At 59.1% G+C, this 18,530-nt stretch overlaps 6 protein-coding genes across 6 annotated transcripts; 3 read left to right on the top strand and 3 right to left on the bottom strand.

Annotated features, from left to right (window-relative positions):
• Window positions 1-86: 86 nt before the first annotated feature.
• On the top strand, window positions 87-6,156 carry BDW47DRAFT_134735 (uncharacterized protein; the record flags this gene model as incomplete). The annotated part of the gene is made up of 7 exons (XM_024818158.1): window positions 87-2,931; window positions 3,433-3,578; window positions 3,661-3,750; window positions 4,659-4,710; window positions 4,763-5,008; window positions 5,073-5,285; window positions 5,449-6,156. Exons 1-7 carry the CDS (start codon window positions 397-399, stop codon window positions 6,154-6,156), a joined length of 3,990 nt encoding a protein of 1,329 aa, XP_024667832.1. The 5' UTR covers window positions 87-396.
• A 199-nt stretch (window positions 6,157-6,355) lies between these two features.
• Window positions 6,356-8,743, bottom strand: BDW47DRAFT_134733 (ribosome biogenesis GTPase LSG1; the record flags this gene model as incomplete). Its single annotated transcript, XM_024818157.1, has 1 exon — window positions 6,356-8,743. The coding sequence occupies one exon, from the start codon at window positions 8,741-8,743 to the stop codon at window positions 6,746-6,748; it is 1,998 nt and encodes a 665-aa protein (XP_024667831.1). The 3' UTR covers window positions 6,356-6,745.
• Window positions 8,744-8,946: 203 nt separating this feature from the next.
• Window positions 8,947-11,142, top strand: BDW47DRAFT_113260 (ribosome biogenesis protein LTV1). The gene is made up of 2 exons (XM_024814365.1): window positions 8,947-9,004; window positions 9,054-11,142. The coding sequence occupies exons 1-2, from the start codon at window positions 8,982-8,984 to the stop codon at window positions 10,537-10,539; spliced, it is 1,509 nt and encodes a 502-aa protein (XP_024667830.1). The 5' UTR covers window positions 8,947-8,981; the 3' UTR covers window positions 10,540-11,142.
• On the bottom strand, window positions 10,675-12,578 carry BDW47DRAFT_86177 (CDP-diacylglycerol--glycerol-3-phosphate 3-phosphatidyltransferase). The gene is made up of 3 exons (XM_024820073.1): window positions 12,305-12,578; window positions 11,904-12,256; window positions 10,675-11,840 (listed from the first exon to the last, which is right to left on the bottom strand). Exons 1-3 carry the CDS (start codon window positions 12,551-12,553, stop codon window positions 10,811-10,813), a joined length of 1,632 nt encoding a protein of 543 aa, XP_024667829.1. The 5' UTR covers window positions 12,554-12,578; the 3' UTR covers window positions 10,675-10,810.
• Window positions 12,579-12,760: 182 nt separating this feature from the next.
• On the top strand, window positions 12,761-13,955 carry BDW47DRAFT_113256 (complex I NDUFA12 subunit family protein). The gene is made up of 7 exons (XM_024814364.1): window positions 12,761-12,860; window positions 12,921-12,941; window positions 13,042-13,048; window positions 13,120-13,200; window positions 13,296-13,362; window positions 13,442-13,579; window positions 13,641-13,955. The coding sequence occupies exons 1-7, from the start codon at window positions 12,810-12,812 to the stop codon at window positions 13,687-13,689; spliced, it is 414 nt and encodes a 137-aa protein (XP_024667828.1). The 5' UTR covers window positions 12,761-12,809; the 3' UTR covers window positions 13,690-13,955.
• A 232-nt stretch (window positions 13,956-14,187) lies between these two features.
• Window positions 14,188-18,065, bottom strand: BDW47DRAFT_120857 (putative filamentation protein (Rhf1); the record flags this gene model as incomplete). The annotated part of the gene is made up of 5 exons (XM_024815538.1): window positions 14,188-16,587; window positions 16,658-17,265; window positions 17,326-17,658; window positions 17,738-17,861; window positions 18,060-18,065. 5 exons carry the CDS (start codon window positions 18,063-18,065, stop codon window positions 14,188-14,190), a joined length of 3,471 nt encoding a protein of 1,156 aa, XP_024667827.1.
• Window positions 18,066-18,530: the final 465 nt, after the last annotated feature.

The following is an 18,530-nucleotide window of genomic DNA, read 5'->3' as shown; positions in this document are numbered from 1 at the left end:
AAGGACATGCCAACTTGAGACAAGACAGAGTGCGACCGGATCTCTTGAAGTCAAGTAACTATCATATTGACTTGGAGCGATTGTCCCCTCAACTGACGCATTCCCGAGACATCAGACTAGCTCTCATTTGGAGTCAACCGACGCTAAGGTATCTGCTCCACCGCATCTTCCTTTTCTCCCCTTCTCATTTCCCCCCCACGAGCGAGCATTCCTGAATTCATTGACTGATGCGCTGTATTATACTGAAGAGAATGTCGATACGTTAACTACTTCCCCTCCCGGGCCGGATTTTCTGCACCAAGAAACAAACACCTGCATGGTGACCGAATTATCCTACGAGGCGGTCAGACAGATAGCACACGAAGAAACCCCCTACCTCCTGCGCAGGAGGCCATTATGCTCGTCGGCGGATGGACAATAGCATGCTGGATCATCGGGGCCGCTCTGGCCTCCGCTAGGGACGAAGAGACGGCGAGTGGAAGCACACCGCCGGTCTGTCCGGTACAGGGGTGGAAGGAGGCGCAGGCGGAGATTTTTCAACACCCCGTGTGCATCGAAACACGATGGGTGCGCGTGACCCTTTCCGACTGCCAGTCGCCTGTGATCTCCGAGGATCCTCAGCCTGTTAACGAGACAGTTGGGGGTAACCCGGCTGGGTCGGCAACAGGGGACGATGCGGCGGCCGCGTCGGGGGACCAGGAACTCGACACCGAATCGCCGCTCGACAACGTGAATTTCCTCTCGTTCGAGGACTGGAAGAAGCAAAACCTAGCCAAGGTGGGACAGTCGGCAGAGGACCTCGGGCAGAAGCGCGCCGCGGGCGCCGCAGGGAAGGAGGATCGGCAGCGGCCGACGGGGATCCATAACGCGCTGGATTCTTTGGGCGATGATGCGGAGATTGAGCTCGACTTTGCGGGCTTCGGGGCTAATTCGCCCGACGCTGCCAGTCCGGCGTCCTCGTGGAGTGCGGGGGTTGCGGTTGAAGGAAGGAAGGGCGCCGACGCGACTGCCCAGTCGGGTGAGGAGGATGTTGCGGTGCCGCGCCCGGGGCAGGAAGCTCCCGCGGCGGGGATGGCGCACTCCAAGGACGCCGGGACCACCTGCAAGGAGCGATTCAACTATGCGTCGTTCGACTGTGCGGCGACGGTGCTCAAGACGAACCCGGAGTGTACGGGCTCGTCGTCGGTGCTGATTGAAAACAAAGATAGCTACATGCTGAATGAATGTCGCGCAACGAACAAGTTCCTCATCCTGGAGCTGTGCGACGACATCCTGGTCGACACCGTGGTGTTGGCCAACTACGAGTTTTTCAGCTCTATCTTCCACACCTTCCGGGTCAGTGTCGCCGACCGATATCCGGCCAAGCCCGATCAGTGGAAGGAGCTGGGCGTCTACCAGGCCCGAAATACGCGCGAAGTACAGGCTTTTGCGGTGGAAAACCCGCTCATCTGGGCGCGGTATCTCAAGATCGAGTTCCTGACTCACTACGGGCATGAGTTCTACTGTCCGCTGAGTCTAATCCGGGTGCACGGCACGACTATGCTGGAGGAATACAAGCACGATGGGGATGCCGGGAGAGTGGAGGAAGAGATAGCGCATGAAACTCTACAGCCTCACCCAGAGGGAGGCAATCTCGACGCATTGGAGACGCCTCCACCACCGGCGGCGGCAGTGGAAGACACCGAGACGCAGGACGGTCCATTGCCGGCGACATGTCCCCGTTCTCGGACGGAGGCGTCGACTCACCTCCTGCAGGAACCGACCTGCGGAGTAAAGGAAACATCTCCGACCGAGCCGGTAGAATCGGCCAAGGCGGCTGCTCAGTCGCCGCACAGTCCGTCCCATCCGCCGAAGGAAACCGCAGGCCCCTCTGCCGACGCGGTCGCATCGGTCGACCCGGGAGCCGACACGGGCAAGGAGGCGGCGGAATCGAAAGCGACGGAGCAAAAAGGTGCGCCGACGGCACAGTCGTCGTCCCCTTCCTCAACCCCGACAATCCCGGTCTCTGCTGCGCAGAAGAACGCCACGACGGAAACCGACACGCGGGCCACCCACCCGCCGCCCAAGGACGAGGCCGGTGGTCACAGCGGGCCGGGTGGGAACGCAGGTCCCGCAGAGGGCCCCCGGTCGACGACGACGCAGCCACCGGCGGCCAATCCGACGACGCAGGAGTCGTTCTTCAAGTCGGTCAACAAGCGGCTCCAGATGCTGGAATCGAACTCGACCCTGTCGCTGCTGTACATCGAGGAACAGTCACGGATCCTGCGCGACGCGTTCAACAAGGTGGAGAAACGGCAGCTGGGCAAGACGTCGACATTCCTGGAGAATCTCAACGGGACGGTGCTGGGAGAGCTGAAGCAGTTCCGTGAGCAGTACGACCAGGTGTGGCACAGCGTAGCGCTGGAATTTGAGCACCAACGCATTCAGTACCACCAGGAGGTGTCGGCGATCAACGGGCAGCTGGGGATTCTGGCGGACGAGCTAGTGTTCCAGAAGCGCGTGACGGTCATTCAGAGCCTGCTAGTGCTGCTCTGCTTTGCGCTCGTGCTCTTCTCGCGCGGCAACGTCGGGAGCTATATGGACTTTCCGCGCATGCAGAACATGATGTCGCGATCGTACAGCTTCCGGTCGGGGTCCCCGCCCCTGTTCGGATCGCCGTCGGGGAGCCCCAGCTCGACGCGCCCGACCTCGTCGTACCGGAATCTCGCCAGCGGCGGTGACGACGAAGAGGACGAGGACGATAACGACTCGCAGGACGAGGGCGTGCCGACCACGGCGGGGGTGTATTCGCCGCCGACCCCAACGTCCGACCCGTCCACGGACGACGAGGCGGGCGCGAAGTCGGCCGCAGTGGCGGATGGGCTGGCCCCGCCGGACGTGACGCCTCCGCACCTGCGCTCCCGCAGCAGTCCGCCAGTGATGAACGGAGGGGTGGACGAGGACGGACGGATCGACCGGATCCTAGAATCTTCTTTACCATCTGAGGATTCGACACCGTCTAGTCTCGAGTCCCCCTCGTCCGTAGCGACGGGAAGCCGGGAGGGAAGTCTCCGTCGCCGCACATAGAATCTCGCTGTAAATTCTCTCTACGAACTGTACACCCAATGCAATCATGCATTTAATGATGAATACAAATATATACTCTGTAGCCAGTAATCCACCCTCTCTCGAACGGGGCGCAAGAATCCAAGATCCACGGAACGTCATGTCCAGCCGGGGGTTGTTGCCATGACAACAATCAGCGTTTTTTTTCTCCCGCTTTTGTCTTTCTTTTTCTCCTTCACACCTCATTCTATCTTCCTCATTCCTCCAACCACTTCGTTCTATCTGATCTTCGCAACCACCAGAGAACAAAATCCAGCCGTAAAAGAACAAAACAACACAAGGCCGAAGAAGTCCAACAGGAAAAAACGAATAATGGACGCCTCGCAGCCCCTCACCGACCGATCCACCAACACCCACCTGGCCAACAACGCCGACCACGAGAAAGCGCAGGATCTCAAGAACGCGCCCGCGACGATGAACTCGATGGAATACCACCGTCAGGTTCTGCAGGGGAAGTTGGAGGGCGATGACAAGTATGTATTCCTGACAGTGAAGGTGAGGTGTTGATGCGCTAGACAAGGCATGGGGCTAACCGATGGGGTGTTTTCTAACCAGGAATCAAGCGAGTTATGTGTCTCCGTCGGATGATATTATGAGTCCTTGCTCGAAGAAGTTGAGCGACTTGAAGGGGAAGCGGTTTAAGAAGTATGTTTTTGATGTTTACTTTTACTTCTTGTCTTTCAATTCTACTCCGTTGGATTTGATTATTCTGGCGCCAGAAGATCAACCATCATCACCGAATGATGAAATGAAGGAGAAACTAACAGATGATCAGCGTCGGAAAGCCGCAATCGCTCTTCGCCAAACTCGGCAAGAAGAACTACGAGCAGTCGTCGTCGGCTGAGAAGAATCCATCTGCCGCGTCCGAATCGGCCTGAAGTCTCCATGTGGACTTATTTCCGGTGCAGACGGACGGTCACTGACTGACTTGGCTATGGGTTGATCATTCTTGGGTTCTGGGTTCTGGGTTTCGTTTCTGTTCGGGACTGGTGATGCTTTTCTGGTCCCTGGTGGGGTTTTGGGGTTTCGTCGGGATGGGCTATCAATCATAGATGGGATGGATGGGATGGGATGGGATAATGGATGGTTTTCTTTGTTCTTATTCATGCTTTGGTACTTGCTCTTTTGTACTTTTTTTTTGCTTTCTCCGGATTTGTCTGGTTCTGTTGACGGTGTCTGCCGGTTGGCGATGAAGCCGAACATCCTCTTATCTCACTGCTCCAACTATTCTATGCAATACCAATAATACTGCAGATTTCACATCAATCCAGATCAATCAAGAAATATGATCCTGACAGGATTGTGGGTTCAAGTAAAGTCCATGAATATAACTAGGTGGAGAGTGAAGAGAGTGATTACAAACCGACCAGCCGAGGTCCAACAGCGTCTTCGGCTCGACTCCGCATTTCATCTTCATCTCCGCAATGTCAGCCCACTTTCTCCTCCTCTATTTATCCTTCTCCCTTCCTTCTCCCCATCCCATGTTTCTTTGCCTCCATTGATCAGATCCCTTGAACTCGATCACCATGTCTGCCTCCTCTCGAATCCCCCAGATCGCCCAGCCCTTCGTCAGCGACCGGGCCAAGAAGACCCTCGACCTGGTATGTCCACATCGTTGGAATCCCATCACCTCGCTAACCGGATACTTCACGTCTAGGTCGAACAATTCGTCGAGAAAGACTGTATCCCCGCCGAACCCACATTCCAGGCCCAGCTCGGTCAGGGCGAGAAGCGATGGAAGACCAACCCCGTCGTTCTGGAGAACCTCAAGGCCAAGGCCCGCTCCCTCGGCCTGTGGAACATGTTCCTGCCCAAGAACCACTTCTCCCAGGGCGCTGGGTTCAGCAACCTCGAGTATGGTCTGATGGCGGAGTATCTCGGCAAGAGCAAGTTGGCGTCGGAGGTAATACTCAACTGTCTGATGGGATTGGCGATACACATACTGAAATTCACACCCCCGGTGCTAGGCGACCAACAATGCCGCCCCCGACACGGGCAACATGGAGGTGCTGGCCAAGTACGGTAACGAGGCCCAGAAGCGGCAGTGGCTGGCGCCGCTGCTGGACGGCAAGATCCGCTCGGCTTTCCTGATGACGGAGCCTGAAGTCGCCTCCAGCGATGCCACCAACATCCAGCTCGACATCCGCCGCGAGGGGAATGAATACGTCTTGAATGGTTCGGTCCGTATCCTGTTGCCCTCCCTGTTCCCCATCCGGGTAGTGTAGTATATCTAACACCCCCCCGCAGAAATGGTGGTCCTCCGGCGCCGGTGACCCCCGCTGCCAGGTCTACCTCGTGATGGGCAAGTCGGACGCCTCCAACCGCGACGTCTACCGCCAGCAGTCCGTGATCCTCGTCGAAGCCAACACACCGGGCGTGACCGTGCACCGCATGCTCACAGTCTACGGATACGACGACGCCCCCCACGGCCACGGACACATCTCGTTCAACAACGTGCGGGTACCCGCCGCCAACATGGTGCTAGGCGAGGGCCGCGGATTCGAGATCATCCAGGGCCGCCTGGGCCCCGGCCGCATCCACCACGCGATGCGGACGATCGGCGCCGCCGAGAAAGCCCTGGAGTGGATGATCGCGCGCATCAACGACGATCGCAAGCAGACCTTCGGAAAGCCCCTGGCCGCGCACGGCGTCATCCTCGAGTGGATTGCCCGCTCGCGCATCGAGATCGATGCCGCCCGCCTCATCGTTCTCAACGCCGCGGCCAAGATCGACGCCGGCGACGCCAAGTCCGCCCTCAAGGAGATCGCCCAGGCTAAGGTCCTCGTGCCCCAGACGGCCCTCACCGTCATCGACCGTGCTGTCCAGGCTTACGGCGCTGCCGGTGTCTGCCAGGACACCCCGCTCGCTAACCTGTGGGCTATGATCCGTACCCTCCGTATCGCTGACGGACCCGACGAGGTCCACCTGCAGCAGCTGGGTAAGCGTGAGAACCGTGCCCGCAAGGACGCCGTCATGGAGAAGCTGAACTGGCAGCGTGCTGAGGGTGAGCGCCAGTTGGCTGCGGCGGGGTATCCTAAGAGTCATCTGTAGGGTGCTTTTGGGTTGGTTTCTTTATCTATCTAAGACTATCTATGATATGAATCAATAGCTAGTGAATGGACTGTTCATATAACCATGGAATCATCATACGTACATGCACAGGCTCCGTCTTCCGTACATCTACAATATACCAGCCATCAATGAAACCCAATAGGCAAGCCTACATAAGAAAGGAAGAAAGAAAAGAACAAAGTCATGATTCATTCATCTTCAGGGTAATCACAAAATCAGAGCACAAACACAAAAATAACCATTAATCCACTCTAAACATAACTTTTCACTTGCAATCGATCGTCTCATGCATGCACTATGCCATACCATGTCATACCATATCTAATTATCAAAAAGAGAAAAAAAAAAAAAAAAGAAAACTCATTAACTCACACCCTCTCGTCACTCGCCCGCGAGTTATGTAAGATAAAATCGACCCATTTATTCAGGGAATAAACGAAACAGGGACAATGTCACATAGATAAAGTTTCAGGGAACGAAGAAAAAAATGGAAAAAGGAATTCAAACGAAGGGAAGAATGCGAATGTGAGACGAGGCTGCCATGGGGGAAAAATAAAGAAAAAAGAAACTAGTAATCATCCTCCTCGCCCGCCTTGCGCGTCTTCTTCGCCTGTCGCTTGTTCGCCTTGAAGTGTTTCTTCGAGTTGTTTTTGCGTACTTCGGACGGGTCCATGCCGCGATCCATGGCTACCATGAGGCGTTCCTTGCGTCCGGTCAGCGGCTTGCGCATCTCCTGGCCTTGAGCCGTGTACTGCGCGTTGAAGGGCAGCGTGATGCGGCCTGTGGACGTCCCCGTTCCGGGGCCGAAGAATCCTGTGTCCAGGTTGCGGGAGCGCAGGCCCGGCTTTTCCGGGGCGACGGACGAGAGCAGCTCGGCGTCGATGTCCGCGGCGGCTTCCTGCGACTCGTCGTCGTCGCCGGCGCTGGTCGGGTTCCGTGTGGCGGCGGCGGCGTTCGCCTCGGCCTCAGCCTCCATGGTCTTAAGGAGCGCGGCCTGGCGGCGGGGAGGTAGGTGAGCGATGTCGTAGAGCTCGTGGTTGAAGTCGGCCGGGTCGATCGGGTCCGCGTCCGGCACCTGGGGCGGCGGGTGGCAGTAGAGCAGCTTGCCGTTGACGTAGTCCTTGAGGACGTATCGGGCGGCGCGCGACTCGTCGGGCTGACCTAGACCCTGGGTGGAGAAGCCGCGGGCGCGAGCGTAGGCGCGCAGCAGCTCATGAGACGTGGGGATGCCGGTGCCGCCCTCCTCGAGCGGGCGGGTGCGGATGCGCATGCCGTAGATGTTCTCGAGGAAGGTCTTGGGGATCCGCTGAGCCACCAGGTGGGCGGGCCCCGTGAACTCACGCTGCTGGTCGATGGGCAGCACGCCGTTGACGACCAGCTCGGCTTTGGTGGACGCGAAGTTGGGGAACACGAGACCGGGGCAATCACACAGCATGATCTCGGGCGTGAGGTACAGCGTTTGGAAATGCTTGGTCTTTCCCGGAGTCGCGGAAACCGACACCTTTTTGGAGCCCAGCAGCGCGTTGATTGTGCTGGACTTACCGACGTTGGGGTACCCGACCAGGCCGATGGTCGTCTTCTGCTTCCGTGGGTGCTCCGGGTTGTCGTTCTCGGGAAGCTTGTCAGGCGCGTTGGAGAGGAAAAGCTCCTCAAGTTCCTCGACGTCGAGGATCTCGATGTTGCGGCGCTTCCCGTCCTGCAGATTCATGGAATCGGTCGCGCCTGCGAGTTCATCCTCCGCTTGTTCCGTGTCTTCCTCCGTCTCCCCTCGCTCGAGCCGCTCGTTGCGTTCCTTGGCCAGATGGGCAGAGAAGAATCGGAAGTCGATCTGCTCGCGCTCGAAATATTCGGCCCACATGACACGCTGCTTGTCGGTCAACATATCGGCCTTGTTGATGAGCAGAAGATTGCGCTTCTTGGGGTCGATCTGGCGGACGTAGGTCTCGAGGTCATCGCAACGGAAGAGGAGGGGGTTGCGGGCATCAACGATCTGGACGACGAGGTCGGAGCGCTCGATCACACGCCAGAGCTGACGCCACACCTCGATGTTGCGCTCGAAGGGGGTCATGAGCAAGTCGTTGTTCTCCTGCAACTCGGCCAGCCCACGTCGCCACTCCAGCAGATTCGCCCGCTCGCGACGATCGAGCTCCTCCCGCGTCGTCGTCGCATCCCAGGCGGGGCGACGGGGGACCGTCAAGCGGTTTCGGTTCTTGGACTGTTTGCGGATTGCGGACTGCTCTTCGGTGGCGGATAAAAGGTAGGGGTTCTTCTGGTCTGAGTGGATGATCTTGACATTGTGCATCTTCTCGGCGGTAAAGTCGGTGTTGGCCAGTTCGGCGGTGGACAGGAACTCATCGAGAGCCTGCTGTTCCGTAACCGACCGCATCTTCATCCAGGCTGCCTGCTTCGGGGCGTTGGTCACATAGCTATTACCGTCGGGATCCTGGCGGACGATGGCGGCGTTGTGCGAGGCTTTTTTCATATTCGAGGCCTTGCCTTTGCCAAACCGGTCATTCATCAGGCTGTTGCCCAGCCCGGCGGAGTTTTTACTCTTTGCGAGAACCATTTTGAATGATATGGATGAAAATGGAGGGTGATGGGGAGAAGAGGAAGAAGAAGAAGAGAGAGAAGAGAAGAAGTGGATAAATTTGCATCGCCCAATGCGGCAAACCCCGCCATGGATAAGATAAGCCCACGTGACCGCTATCCAGATCTTTTTCGTTGGGCTTCAATCGGCTTCACTTCTCCCCTCCTGCCTTTGTTCGACTTTCTCATTCCCACGATTCCAGCCCCCTCTCGCAATCATGCCGCCCCGTAAGCAGTGGATGTATGTTTCCCCCCCCACCAGTCTCTCCACAGCGACTAACAGTCATTAGCGATAAAAAAAACGCCACCACTTACCAACTCTTCCACCGCTCGCAAAATGACCCTCGAATCCACGACCCCGAAGCCGATGACCGGGTTCTGTATCAAACTTCAGGACCTGCTCCGGAGTCCAGCGCCTCGTCCGACGCCGCGAAGCGCGCACAGAATCTCAGGGATCTGAGTTCCCAGTTCGGCCCCGACGCCCTCCGCCAGAACGAAGGCGAAGCCGCCAACTACGGCGTCTACTACGACGACTCCAAGTATGACTACATGCAACATTTGCGGGAGCTGGGTACCGGGGGTGGGGCATCGCACTTCGTGGAAGCCGCCTCGAATGACAAGGGCAAGGGTAAGCCCAAGATGCGCTTGGAGGACGCCCTGCGCAACATGTCCGTGGCGGGCGGCAGCACCGAAGACGACACGCAAAGCCAGATCCACGGTTCCGAGATGCAGTCCACTGCCTCTACCTTCTCCCGCAAGCCCACCTATCAGGACCAACAGAACGTGCCCGACGCCATCGCCGGGTTCCAGCCTGACATGGACCCCCGGCTGCGCGAGGCGCTCGAGGCGCTCGAGGATGAGGCCTTCGTCGACGACGAGGACGACGACGTCTTTGGACAGCTGACCACGCGAGCTGAGGAGATGGAACCCGGCGAGTGGGAGGACACGCTGTTCGACCAGGACGACTACTACGACGACGAAGACTACGACGACGGATGGGAATCCGATGCCACGGAGAAGGCTCCCGTGCAGGCCTCCTCAACCAACACCGCATCGCTCACCGAGGACGGAGCCGCCCAAGCTGCTGCACCAGGCGAATTACCCTCGCACGACGCCCCGGCGCCCGATATGCCCGCCGAAGACCAGGGATGGATGCGCGAGTTCGCCAAGTTCAAGAAGGAAGCCAAACAGGCGAAACCCGAGGACGCTGCGGCAGTAAGACGCCCCGGCGCGGCCGCCAGCGTGGCACCCAGCGAGCTGCGCAGCGCCCTGGACGCATCGACCGTCTTCACCGCAGGCGGGACGCCCATGCGGCGCAAGAAGCGCAAGGGCGCGCTCACCAACCCGTCTGCATACTCCATGACGTCGTCGGCGCTGGCACGCACCGAGGGCCACCGCCTGCTAGACGACCGGTTCGACCGCGTCGAGGCTCTATACGCCCTCGACGAGGAAGACGAGGAGCTCGACGACAGCATGTCCATGGTCAGCGGCGCGACGGGCATGACAGGCATGACAGGCATGTCGACTGCGTCGTCGCAGGCGCCCAGCCTGATCGACGCCAACGGCCGCGAGGTCGCGCCCCGCCACGACATCAACAACATCATGGATGACTTCCTGTCCGGGTGGGATGACAAGACGGGCGCCGAGGTGAAGCGCAAGGGCGTCAAGAACAAGCGTGGCAAGCACGGAAATGAGGCGATCGGGATTCGCATGCTGGACGAGGTGCGGCAGGGGTTAGGGCCGGCTCGTGTGTCGAGTCGTGCCGGACGGGCCTGATATGGATGGGATGATGAAAAAAAAAAGTTCTTTGTTTGGTCATGGTTTGGCGTCTGGATGTTTCTTTTCTAATTCTTTGTCTTTTTCTCTCTCTCGATCGCTTTGTTTAGGACTATTCTTTTATGATTCATGTAGATAGATCCATAGACTTTGATGCATGCGGAAGCAGTTCTCCCGTCTGGGCCTTGATTCTATATCCTATATCTTTATCGTACACATATACAGAGCGACTCACAGGATACTAGGTAATATACAGTGTACAGTGTACACACTATAAAGCACCCCCCACCCGCTCAACAATCCACATCGCCAACCGCACATGCCAACCCACACGACGCTCCGTACGCCGCAAATCATCACGTTCAATAACCTGCGCATCACTCTGCAGCCACTGCGTCTCAGCACCCAGCTTCCGCTTCAGCTCAGCATCACCAGTGACGACCAGCGCCCCGGCCTCCAGATCCAGGCTGTAGCTGCGCTTGGTGTAGTTGCTGCTGCCGACGACGGTCACGCTGGGGTGGTCCTCGCCCGGCAGGGTGATCCACAGGCCCTTGGCGTGGTAGGTCCATCCGCCGGGCTGGCCGACAGTGCCGCGGCGCCATTCCTTGAGCTCGATGGCTGGGGGGTGGGTTGGGGAGGGGCCAGAGGCTGCGGCGACTCGGTCGAGGAATCGCGCTGATAGGTGCGTGTAGGCTGCAGGCAGCATGCCGGAGATGCCGGCGGAGCCGAAGAATCCGTTTGCCCAGGGGGAGGCGGTTAGGACGGTGCCGCGTGTGGGGTGGGCGGCGGTGCTGGCGATGAGGAGGGAGGAGAGTGCCGGGTGCATGTTGAAGTATCCTGCGGTAAAGAGCCAGTGGGAACCGGCGAAGGCGGGGACCTGGCATAGTAAGCGTAGGATAGCGGTCACTGCGGGGAACTCGGTCGATGTGTCTGGGCGGAGTAGCGGGGTGAACTGTGCGACTGGGTAGACAAGGGTCTGGCTGGGGTTGGGGCTGCGGCTGGAGGGTTTCGGTTCGGAGGGAGGTTGTTGTTGGGAGCCCGACGCCGGGTGGATGAGCGGGTTCAGCACCGTGGCCGCGTGGGCTATGAACTTAGATGGGTGGTCCAGCGGACAGGGGGCGCCGTTGGCTGATGGCCAATCGAGGAGATAGCCCGAGGGTTGGTGGGCGTCTGGAAGGACCTGGAAGCTGAGACTGCAGACGGCGTTGTGGATGCGGGCGTAGTAGTCGGTGAGTTCCCGGGAGTGGAAGACATGGTACCGGTCGAGGCGGTTGGTGAAGTAGTCGCTCGAAAGGTTGGCCCTGCATCCACCGTTGTCAGCATCTAAACCTCCAACAATCCCCCCCCCCCGGAGGAAAGCATACCCTGAGAGGATGATCTCGTCATCAAACCCGTACAGCTTCATGTGCTGCAGCCCCCAGCCCTCGTTGATCCGCCGCGGAATGTGCTTCTTCCGCAGCCCCGTCAGATTAGGCGTATGGAACATGCGGATCTCGACCCTGTCGGACCCATGCTTGGCCACCAGCGTCGACAGCAGCGAGGCGCATGACGGATCGGGCGATTCGCGCGTCCCGCGCAGGGCGTCCGTCAGGATGGACACCTGGAGGTCGGGGTTCTCCGCCAGCGCCTGGTCCAGCGTCTCGATGAGATCGTGCTCGGTTTTGCCGATGTACAGCGTCGAAAAGTAGATGCGCCGGCGGGCTTTGCGGATTTTGTCCTGGAATGGTCAGTGTCTGCATTCCTCGATATCGGGGGGTCCCCTCACCTTCAGGGTTTCGTAGAAACTGGCCGGGGAGTCGAGGATGATGATATTGGACGCAGGAACCTCAAAGCACGGGGAAATACGGTCCAACTCGGTCCTAATGGCCCCCAGAGACGAAACCCCAGACGAAGCCGCCATGCTAGGACCGGGGTGATGGGCGGAAAACTTGCGCTCACAATTGCACAACCGCCGTCGAGCCCAGGGTCTGCGCACCGCACAGCGGAGGGACTGGCCCCCAATGCGACCGAACATGCTGTCTTTATCAAGCGAAGCAAACAGAGACCGTGGACAGAAAGACAGAGCGAGAAACGACTGGATGGATCGCGATGAAGCAGAAACGCGGACGATTATCACGGGTACAAACAGACCAAACATCGAATCCCGCTAAACCGGATCGGGCGGAGTGCAACTTCGGCGAATGAAGATGCGATCATTTGCACCATTTCCAGCACTTCCTCTCCTACACCCCCCTCTCCTCTCTATATCCCCCCCTCCACCACCACCCACCATGTCGACTATCCTGCGTACTCTGCGTAACCTGCGCAGAATCGGTTTCAAGGTAAGGATCTCCATTGAGCTCGTTCGGTGGAAGCTCCCCGCTAATTGTCGTCGTCTACAGGAATATGGTCACCAGATGCAGGTATGCTAGCGCCCCCGGGGAAAGGCACGACGAATGGATCGACCCCGATCGGAATTGAGGACAGACACTGACGACAGGTGCAAATTTCGCGGCGGATTAGAACATGGGTACGGATCGCACACCAGTCGCTTCCACCAGACGAGAGCTCCCAAAGCTGACCCAGGACAACTCGATACAGGTGACACCAAGGCCGGTACTCTGATCGGAACCGACCGTTTCGGCAACAAATACTTTGAGAACTTGGGAGAAGAGCTGCCCCGTAAGTGACCGAGGTGGTGTGAGGCGGTCCTTGGATCCGCCCGCATCCCCCGAATCGCAAGTTCGACCAGCTCGATTGATGCTGATTCCCTCCAGTCCGCACGCGGTGGGTAGATTACAAGGTGTCGACATACGGTGACGCCTCGGAGATTGAGCCCGGCTGGTGAGTGTTCCCGGCGTGGTCCGCTGTCTGGATATGGGCCCCCTCCCCGGCGGGGATGAGATTGACTGACCATCTCTAGGCACGCCTGGATCTCCTACATGGTGGATGCCCCTCCCACCCAGGACAAGATCTTGCAGACCGGCCACCGCGTCTGGGAGCTGCCCGATCACCGTGCCAACCCGACGCTCAGCCGTGGTGCCTTCAAGACCTACTCCACGTGAGCCCGCCCACCGTCCGACCTACTCCCGACGACCCTTGGACTAACAATGGCTGTCTAGGACCCGCCCCAAGTTCAGCGCCTGGACGCCCGTTGCAGCTCCCCGGTAAAAACGTCAAAAACCTCGCTATGGAATGATTTGGATCCAGGACTGGGTGGAGAGGACCACTGCTGGGTCCTGTGTAAATAAACAAAGATGTCTGTCTGTCCGGTTTCTTTCTAGGTTGCTTGAAATACAAAGGGTTTCTATTCTTCACAAACGCAAAAAGACGGTGTAGACGAGCAATGAAAACAAAAAAGAAAGAAAGAAAGAAAGAAAAGCTAGTCTAGCCAAAGTTCCACTATACATGAAAGTAAAACAAACTGCAACAATTCTATCAAACAGCAGGCAGGATATGGAAGGTAGGTATCTCGATCAAGGAAGAAAGGCAAAATTGACAACAAAATAGGGGAAAAATAAAATAGATAAAATCGACACAAGAAACCAAGACCCGTCGTGTCAGATAGAGTAGATACACAGATGGCACGAGCGAACGAACAGTTAGAAAGACGGAGGGAGAGAGAGAGAAGGAGGATGGTCTTCGAAGATGGATGGATATGGATGCCGGTTACAGCACGTACACCCCCGACCCTAGGTGCGACCAATGTCGGATGGGCCGCCGGTCCTCCAGCTCAATGCACCACCACAGCACCTCCTTAAGCTTCTCCGTTTGGCCCTCCGCCTCGTACGCCCGCGACAGCACAAACCACGCCTCGCTGTTGTCCCAGGAGCTGCCGCGCTTCGTCAGCGCCGACAGCAGCGCGTGCGCCCGCTCGCGCGCAGAGATTCGGTTGAGCAGCTTGGCTTCGTCTTCTTGCGGTGCCGGCAGGACCGGCGCCGCCAGGGCTTGCGACTGTCGCTTGTCCAGGTGCGCACCCAGGGAGAAGTTGGGCCCCCGGCTGAGCCGTTTGGAGGTCTGCTCCGGTGTGGGCGCCGCCGGCACCCGGGCCTGCAGGGACGGGTCCAGATCAATCTCCGGCTCGACTAGCTCCAAGGGGAGCTTGCGGTCCCAGATGTCTAACAGCAGGGTGGACAGGCAGATGGTCGCCTTGGGGTGATCCGAGTCGAGCAGGAGGGCGTCCTCGAAGTGGCCCATGGCCTCGTGCGCGCGCCCCTGGGCCGTGGACAAAAGGCCCCGCTCCGTGTAGAGGTCCGCTCGCAGCTCGTCGGCGCTCCGCCCCACGGCCCAGCCACGCTGCCGGAAGCCCCGTGCGGACGAGTCCTCGGCCGCCACCAGCGCCTCCACGCGTGCCACATGCTTGGCGGCCTCCTCCGACGCCTCGGCCGCGTCGTCATAAAGGGACGCGCGGCGGTAGAGGCCCGCAATCAGCAGCCAGGTCTTGACCAGCAACCCGAGCGCGTGCTTCTGGGACTGGACGCGCGGCAACTTGGTCACCACCTGCGCCGGCGAGTCGAAACTGTACGAGCTCGGCACCCGGACGTCGTGCGTCGGGGGCTGAGCCGCGTGCCCCGCCGGTGGGGGGAGCCGGTCGTGGCTGATATTGTGAGGGATGGGAGGCAGCGGGTGCCGTGCGTTGGGGGGTTGCGAGCCGGGCGGGGACCGGGTGCCGTTCGCGTGGACTCCCGCCGACTCCCCGTCCCCGTTGACGGGGTCGGCCCCCAGTCTCCGGCCGCTGCTGCGCTTGCGGACCCTCTGGGAATTCGACCGGGATACCGCGGCGGAACCCTCTGGGGTGTGGTGTCGGGCGTCGTCGGACACGTGGATCGCGGGCGGGGCGTCTGTGGTGGCGGGGGACTCCGCCGCACGCGATGAAACGTGTGGGCTATCCGGCGGAATCCCGGGGACCGGTTCGGGGATGCGCGGGACTTTGCTGCTGCGGCCAAAAATACTGCCCCGGAAGGTCCGCGTGGACCCAGCGGAACTTTTGGGCGGGGTCAGATGGTCCGCAGGCTCTTTCCGCTCCTCCGACGAGAGATCCAGGTCGTCGAACAGGGCGGCAAAGAGACCGAGCAGTTGCTCGCTGTGGTTGACCGCGGCCTCGGGGCCCTCCACCAGCTCCACGAAGGCAAGTTGGGTCATGCGGGTTTCGAGGATGCGCTCCTTCTCGCGGCCGCGCAGGCGACGGATGAGGGCGTGAGTCAGTCCGGCCGCGTTGGATGGATCCGGGCTGCTCGGTGACTTGGTGGCGCGTCGGTCGCCGTGCGTCAGGGAGGTGACTGCGTTGGGGAACTGCTCGAACGCGGCTTCACAGGAACGCTCGGCGATGTCGAAGTCGTGCTTGGCGCTGAGGAGCAACGCCAGGAGGTGCCACATCGGGACTAGGTCCCTCTCCCGGACGAAATGCGCCTGGGGCGGCGACGGTCCACCAGGGGCGGTCAATGCCGACTTGACGTAGTCCACCGCGCCATCCAGATCGCGGTCCTCCGCAAGTAGTATGGCCAGCGTGTAAAGCGACGAGCAGTTGGTGTCGTCCCCCAGGGCGGGGTCCAGGCTGCGTTCGAGATAATCGATGGCCTCGGCGCGGATGTCATCTCGCTTCTCGTTCACCGGGGTCCAGTACGCCCAGTTGGCCAGGCCGATGCCGATGCCCCGGTACGCCGTCGCCAGATCCCCCGGGGCCACCGCCGGGGAGGCAGGGGAGTGCGTCCCGGCGGCCACCAGCTGCCCGTCCGCGCCGCTGTCGTCGTCCCCTTCCCCTACGTGCCGGGCGAGGACCGTCTTGATGAGGTCCACCAGCTCTCGTGCCTTTTCAGCCTGAGGTTTGGCGCCAAAGCAGCCGAGCATGACAATGGCCTCCGACAAGGTGCGCACAAAGGTCCCGTCGCTTTCCGTCGCCCCAAACTGGGCCCCCTTAGCGGCGCGTTCCTTGGCGTCCGTGACGATCTCGATGTACGCATCCAACGCCTTGAGGGCGAGATCGAAGTCCGCCAGGGACGCGTGAACCTGGAATAGCCGGCGCAAGATTAGGTGTGAGTGGTAGGTCTTGGTTGCCGCGCGGTAAAGGATCTATAGGATGAGTTAGCAATGCCCCGGTACCGCGGCGATAAATTGTCATGAGAAGAGCGCGGCGACTTACGTCGAGGACGGCGCGGCCCACGGCTACCTGGCCACCGTCGCCCAGTTCCTCGTCGGTCCACTGAGAACCCCCAATTACCCCCCAGTTCCCAATGACCTGCTCCACCCATTCCTCCACCTGGGTGTTGCGCGAGCTGGCGGTGGGGAATTTGACTTCGCGGAGCAAGTTGGACTCGCAGGTGGATTCAACCAGTCGGAGCTCGCTGGCCAGCTGGGGACGCGCGGGCCCGTTTGCCTGAGGCGTGTATGGCAGCCCATGGCGTAGGATGGCGGACAGAAGGTCGTAGTAAGATTTCCAGATGAGGGACTTGGCGTTGGCCTCCCGCGGGGAGGCGGGCGCGGCACCCCCGCGCTTGACGTGGGGGTGGGTGGACCACAGTCGGAAGAGTCGCAGTGCGGTTTGCAGCAGGATGTCGTCCGCGCGGGGGGCCATATGGCAGGCCTTGTCGCCGGCCAACAGAGCCCCTTCAGCCACCAACTGCTCGGACCACTGCAGAAACTGGGGGTTGTTGAGCGATGCGGCCTGACTGTAGCCATTGAGCCACAGGGTCAGCGAATCGAGCGTCTCCAGGGCCTCGTCGGCCCCGGCTACGGTGTGCTGCGCCGCTCCTATCGTCGAGTTAGCCAAATGCAGGCCGACTCCATGGGACCCACCACCCAAATACGTACCCTTGATATAGCATCCTTTAACCAGGCAGACTTTGGTCCACGGCGTCAGGTCCTCCCCGGCACTGGCGATAGCCTTGAGGGATTCGCCAAAGTCCTTGGGAAGTCGGGCGACGGCCAACCCAGGCTCATGGAGGGTCCAATGTAGCCATCCCAAACACACTTGGGCCTGGAAGATGTCCTGTCGGGGACTGTCGCCGCGGTCAATGGTGGAGAGTAGGGAGGGAATCAGTTCGGGGAGGGTGGAGGAGGCCGCGGAGGAGGGACGGGAATTCGAGGGATTTTTGCTGAGGTCGATGGCGACTTGATGTTCGGCTGAGGCTACTTGGATGAGGCCTATGCATCATGTCAGCTTCTTTCCTCCCAATGTCCGTCATCGGGGGAGACTCCCAAGAATAGGGGGAGGGGGACGCACAAGATCGGTGCGGAGCATGTTTGGTGATCTTCCGAACGAGCTCCGGTACCTCCTCCCATTTATTCTGGCAGCGCGCATTGTCAAGGGCGACAATGTAGCGTTGCGCCTTCTCGGATTCTCGACTCTATCATAAATCGGTGTTATTATCGAACGTTGTGACCCGTGAGAATCATGCGGGGGGGTTCAGTATAGTCAAGAATAAGGCTGAGGGAACACGTCAGGGGTGGGGGAGGAATGTCGGAGACCAGCGAACAGGGAGAGGAATGTTCTAATCAAACACGGTAGGTCATATCCAAAGACAGAGAAAGAGAAGAAAACTCACGGCCATGATCTGAGGCTTCAGTGGAAGAAGAGGGAGAGGACAACAGAGCGAGTGTGGGGGAAGAATGAGACGAAACAAATGAGTGAAGAATCTGGGGAAGTACCAGGATAAACAACAATTCCCCCTCAAACCCAATCAACCATTGTGATCCACAGAACCAAGTTCGATCTATAAATAAATCAACGACACGAACTCCAACAGGGGAGAAAGAACAAGAAGGATTGACTGAGAGAGAGAGAGAGAGAGAGAGAGAGAGAGAGAGGAGGAGGAAGAGAAGATGATGACGATCTTCGGCCAGGGGAGATTGATGCCTGTTCCTGTACCGTACTATACTCGTCGATACCCACTGTACTATACGATAATACCATTGTCTGTCGTATTCGGTAATACCGTACGGCGGCTATGGTATTCTGCCCGAGGTTTCACGTGGTCCGAGCGGTGAGCGGCGTCTTTTTTTTTTTTTTTTTTTTT

This window comes from Aspergillus candidus, assembly GCF_002847045.1.
Source record: "Aspergillus candidus strain CBS 102.13 unplaced genomic scaffold BDW47scaffold_77, whole genome shotgun sequence".
Classification (NCBI taxonomy): domain Eukaryota; kingdom Fungi; phylum Ascomycota; class Eurotiomycetes; order Eurotiales; family Aspergillaceae; genus Aspergillus; species Aspergillus candidus.
This window is presented reverse-complemented; position numbering and strand designations above follow the sequence as displayed.

Coding starts and splice junctions, on each gene's coding strand:
- BDW47DRAFT_113260 (XM_024814365.1), top strand. CDS start 8,982: ATGCCGCCCCGTAAGCAGTGGAT. Junction 9,005..9,053: donor CCGCCCCGTAAGCAGTGGAT/GTATGTTTCCCC, acceptor AACAGTCATTAG/CGATAAAAAAAACGCCACCA.
- BDW47DRAFT_86177 (XM_024820073.1), bottom strand. CDS start 12,553: ATGTTCGGTCGCATTGGGGGCCAGTCCCTCCGCTGTGCGGTGCGCAGA. Junction 12,257..12,304: donor GTTTCTACGAAACCCTGAAG/GTGAGGGGACCC, acceptor TGACCATTCCAG/GACAAAATCCGCAAAGCCCG. Junction 11,841..11,903: donor GACGAGATCATCCTCTCAGG/GTATGCTTTCCT, acceptor CGGTGGATGCAG/GGCCAACCTTTCGAGCGACT.
- BDW47DRAFT_113256 (XM_024814364.1), top strand. CDS start 12,810: ATGTCGACTATCCTGCGTACTCTGCGTAACCTGCGCAGAATCGGTTTC. Junction 12,861..12,920: donor TGCGCAGAATCGGTTTCAAG/GTAAGGATCTCC, acceptor CGTCGTCTACAG/GAATATGGTCACCAGATGCA. Junction 13,580..13,640: donor GCCTTCAAGACCTACTCCAC/GTGAGCCCGCCC, acceptor ATGGCTGTCTAG/GACCCGCCCCAAGTTCAGCG.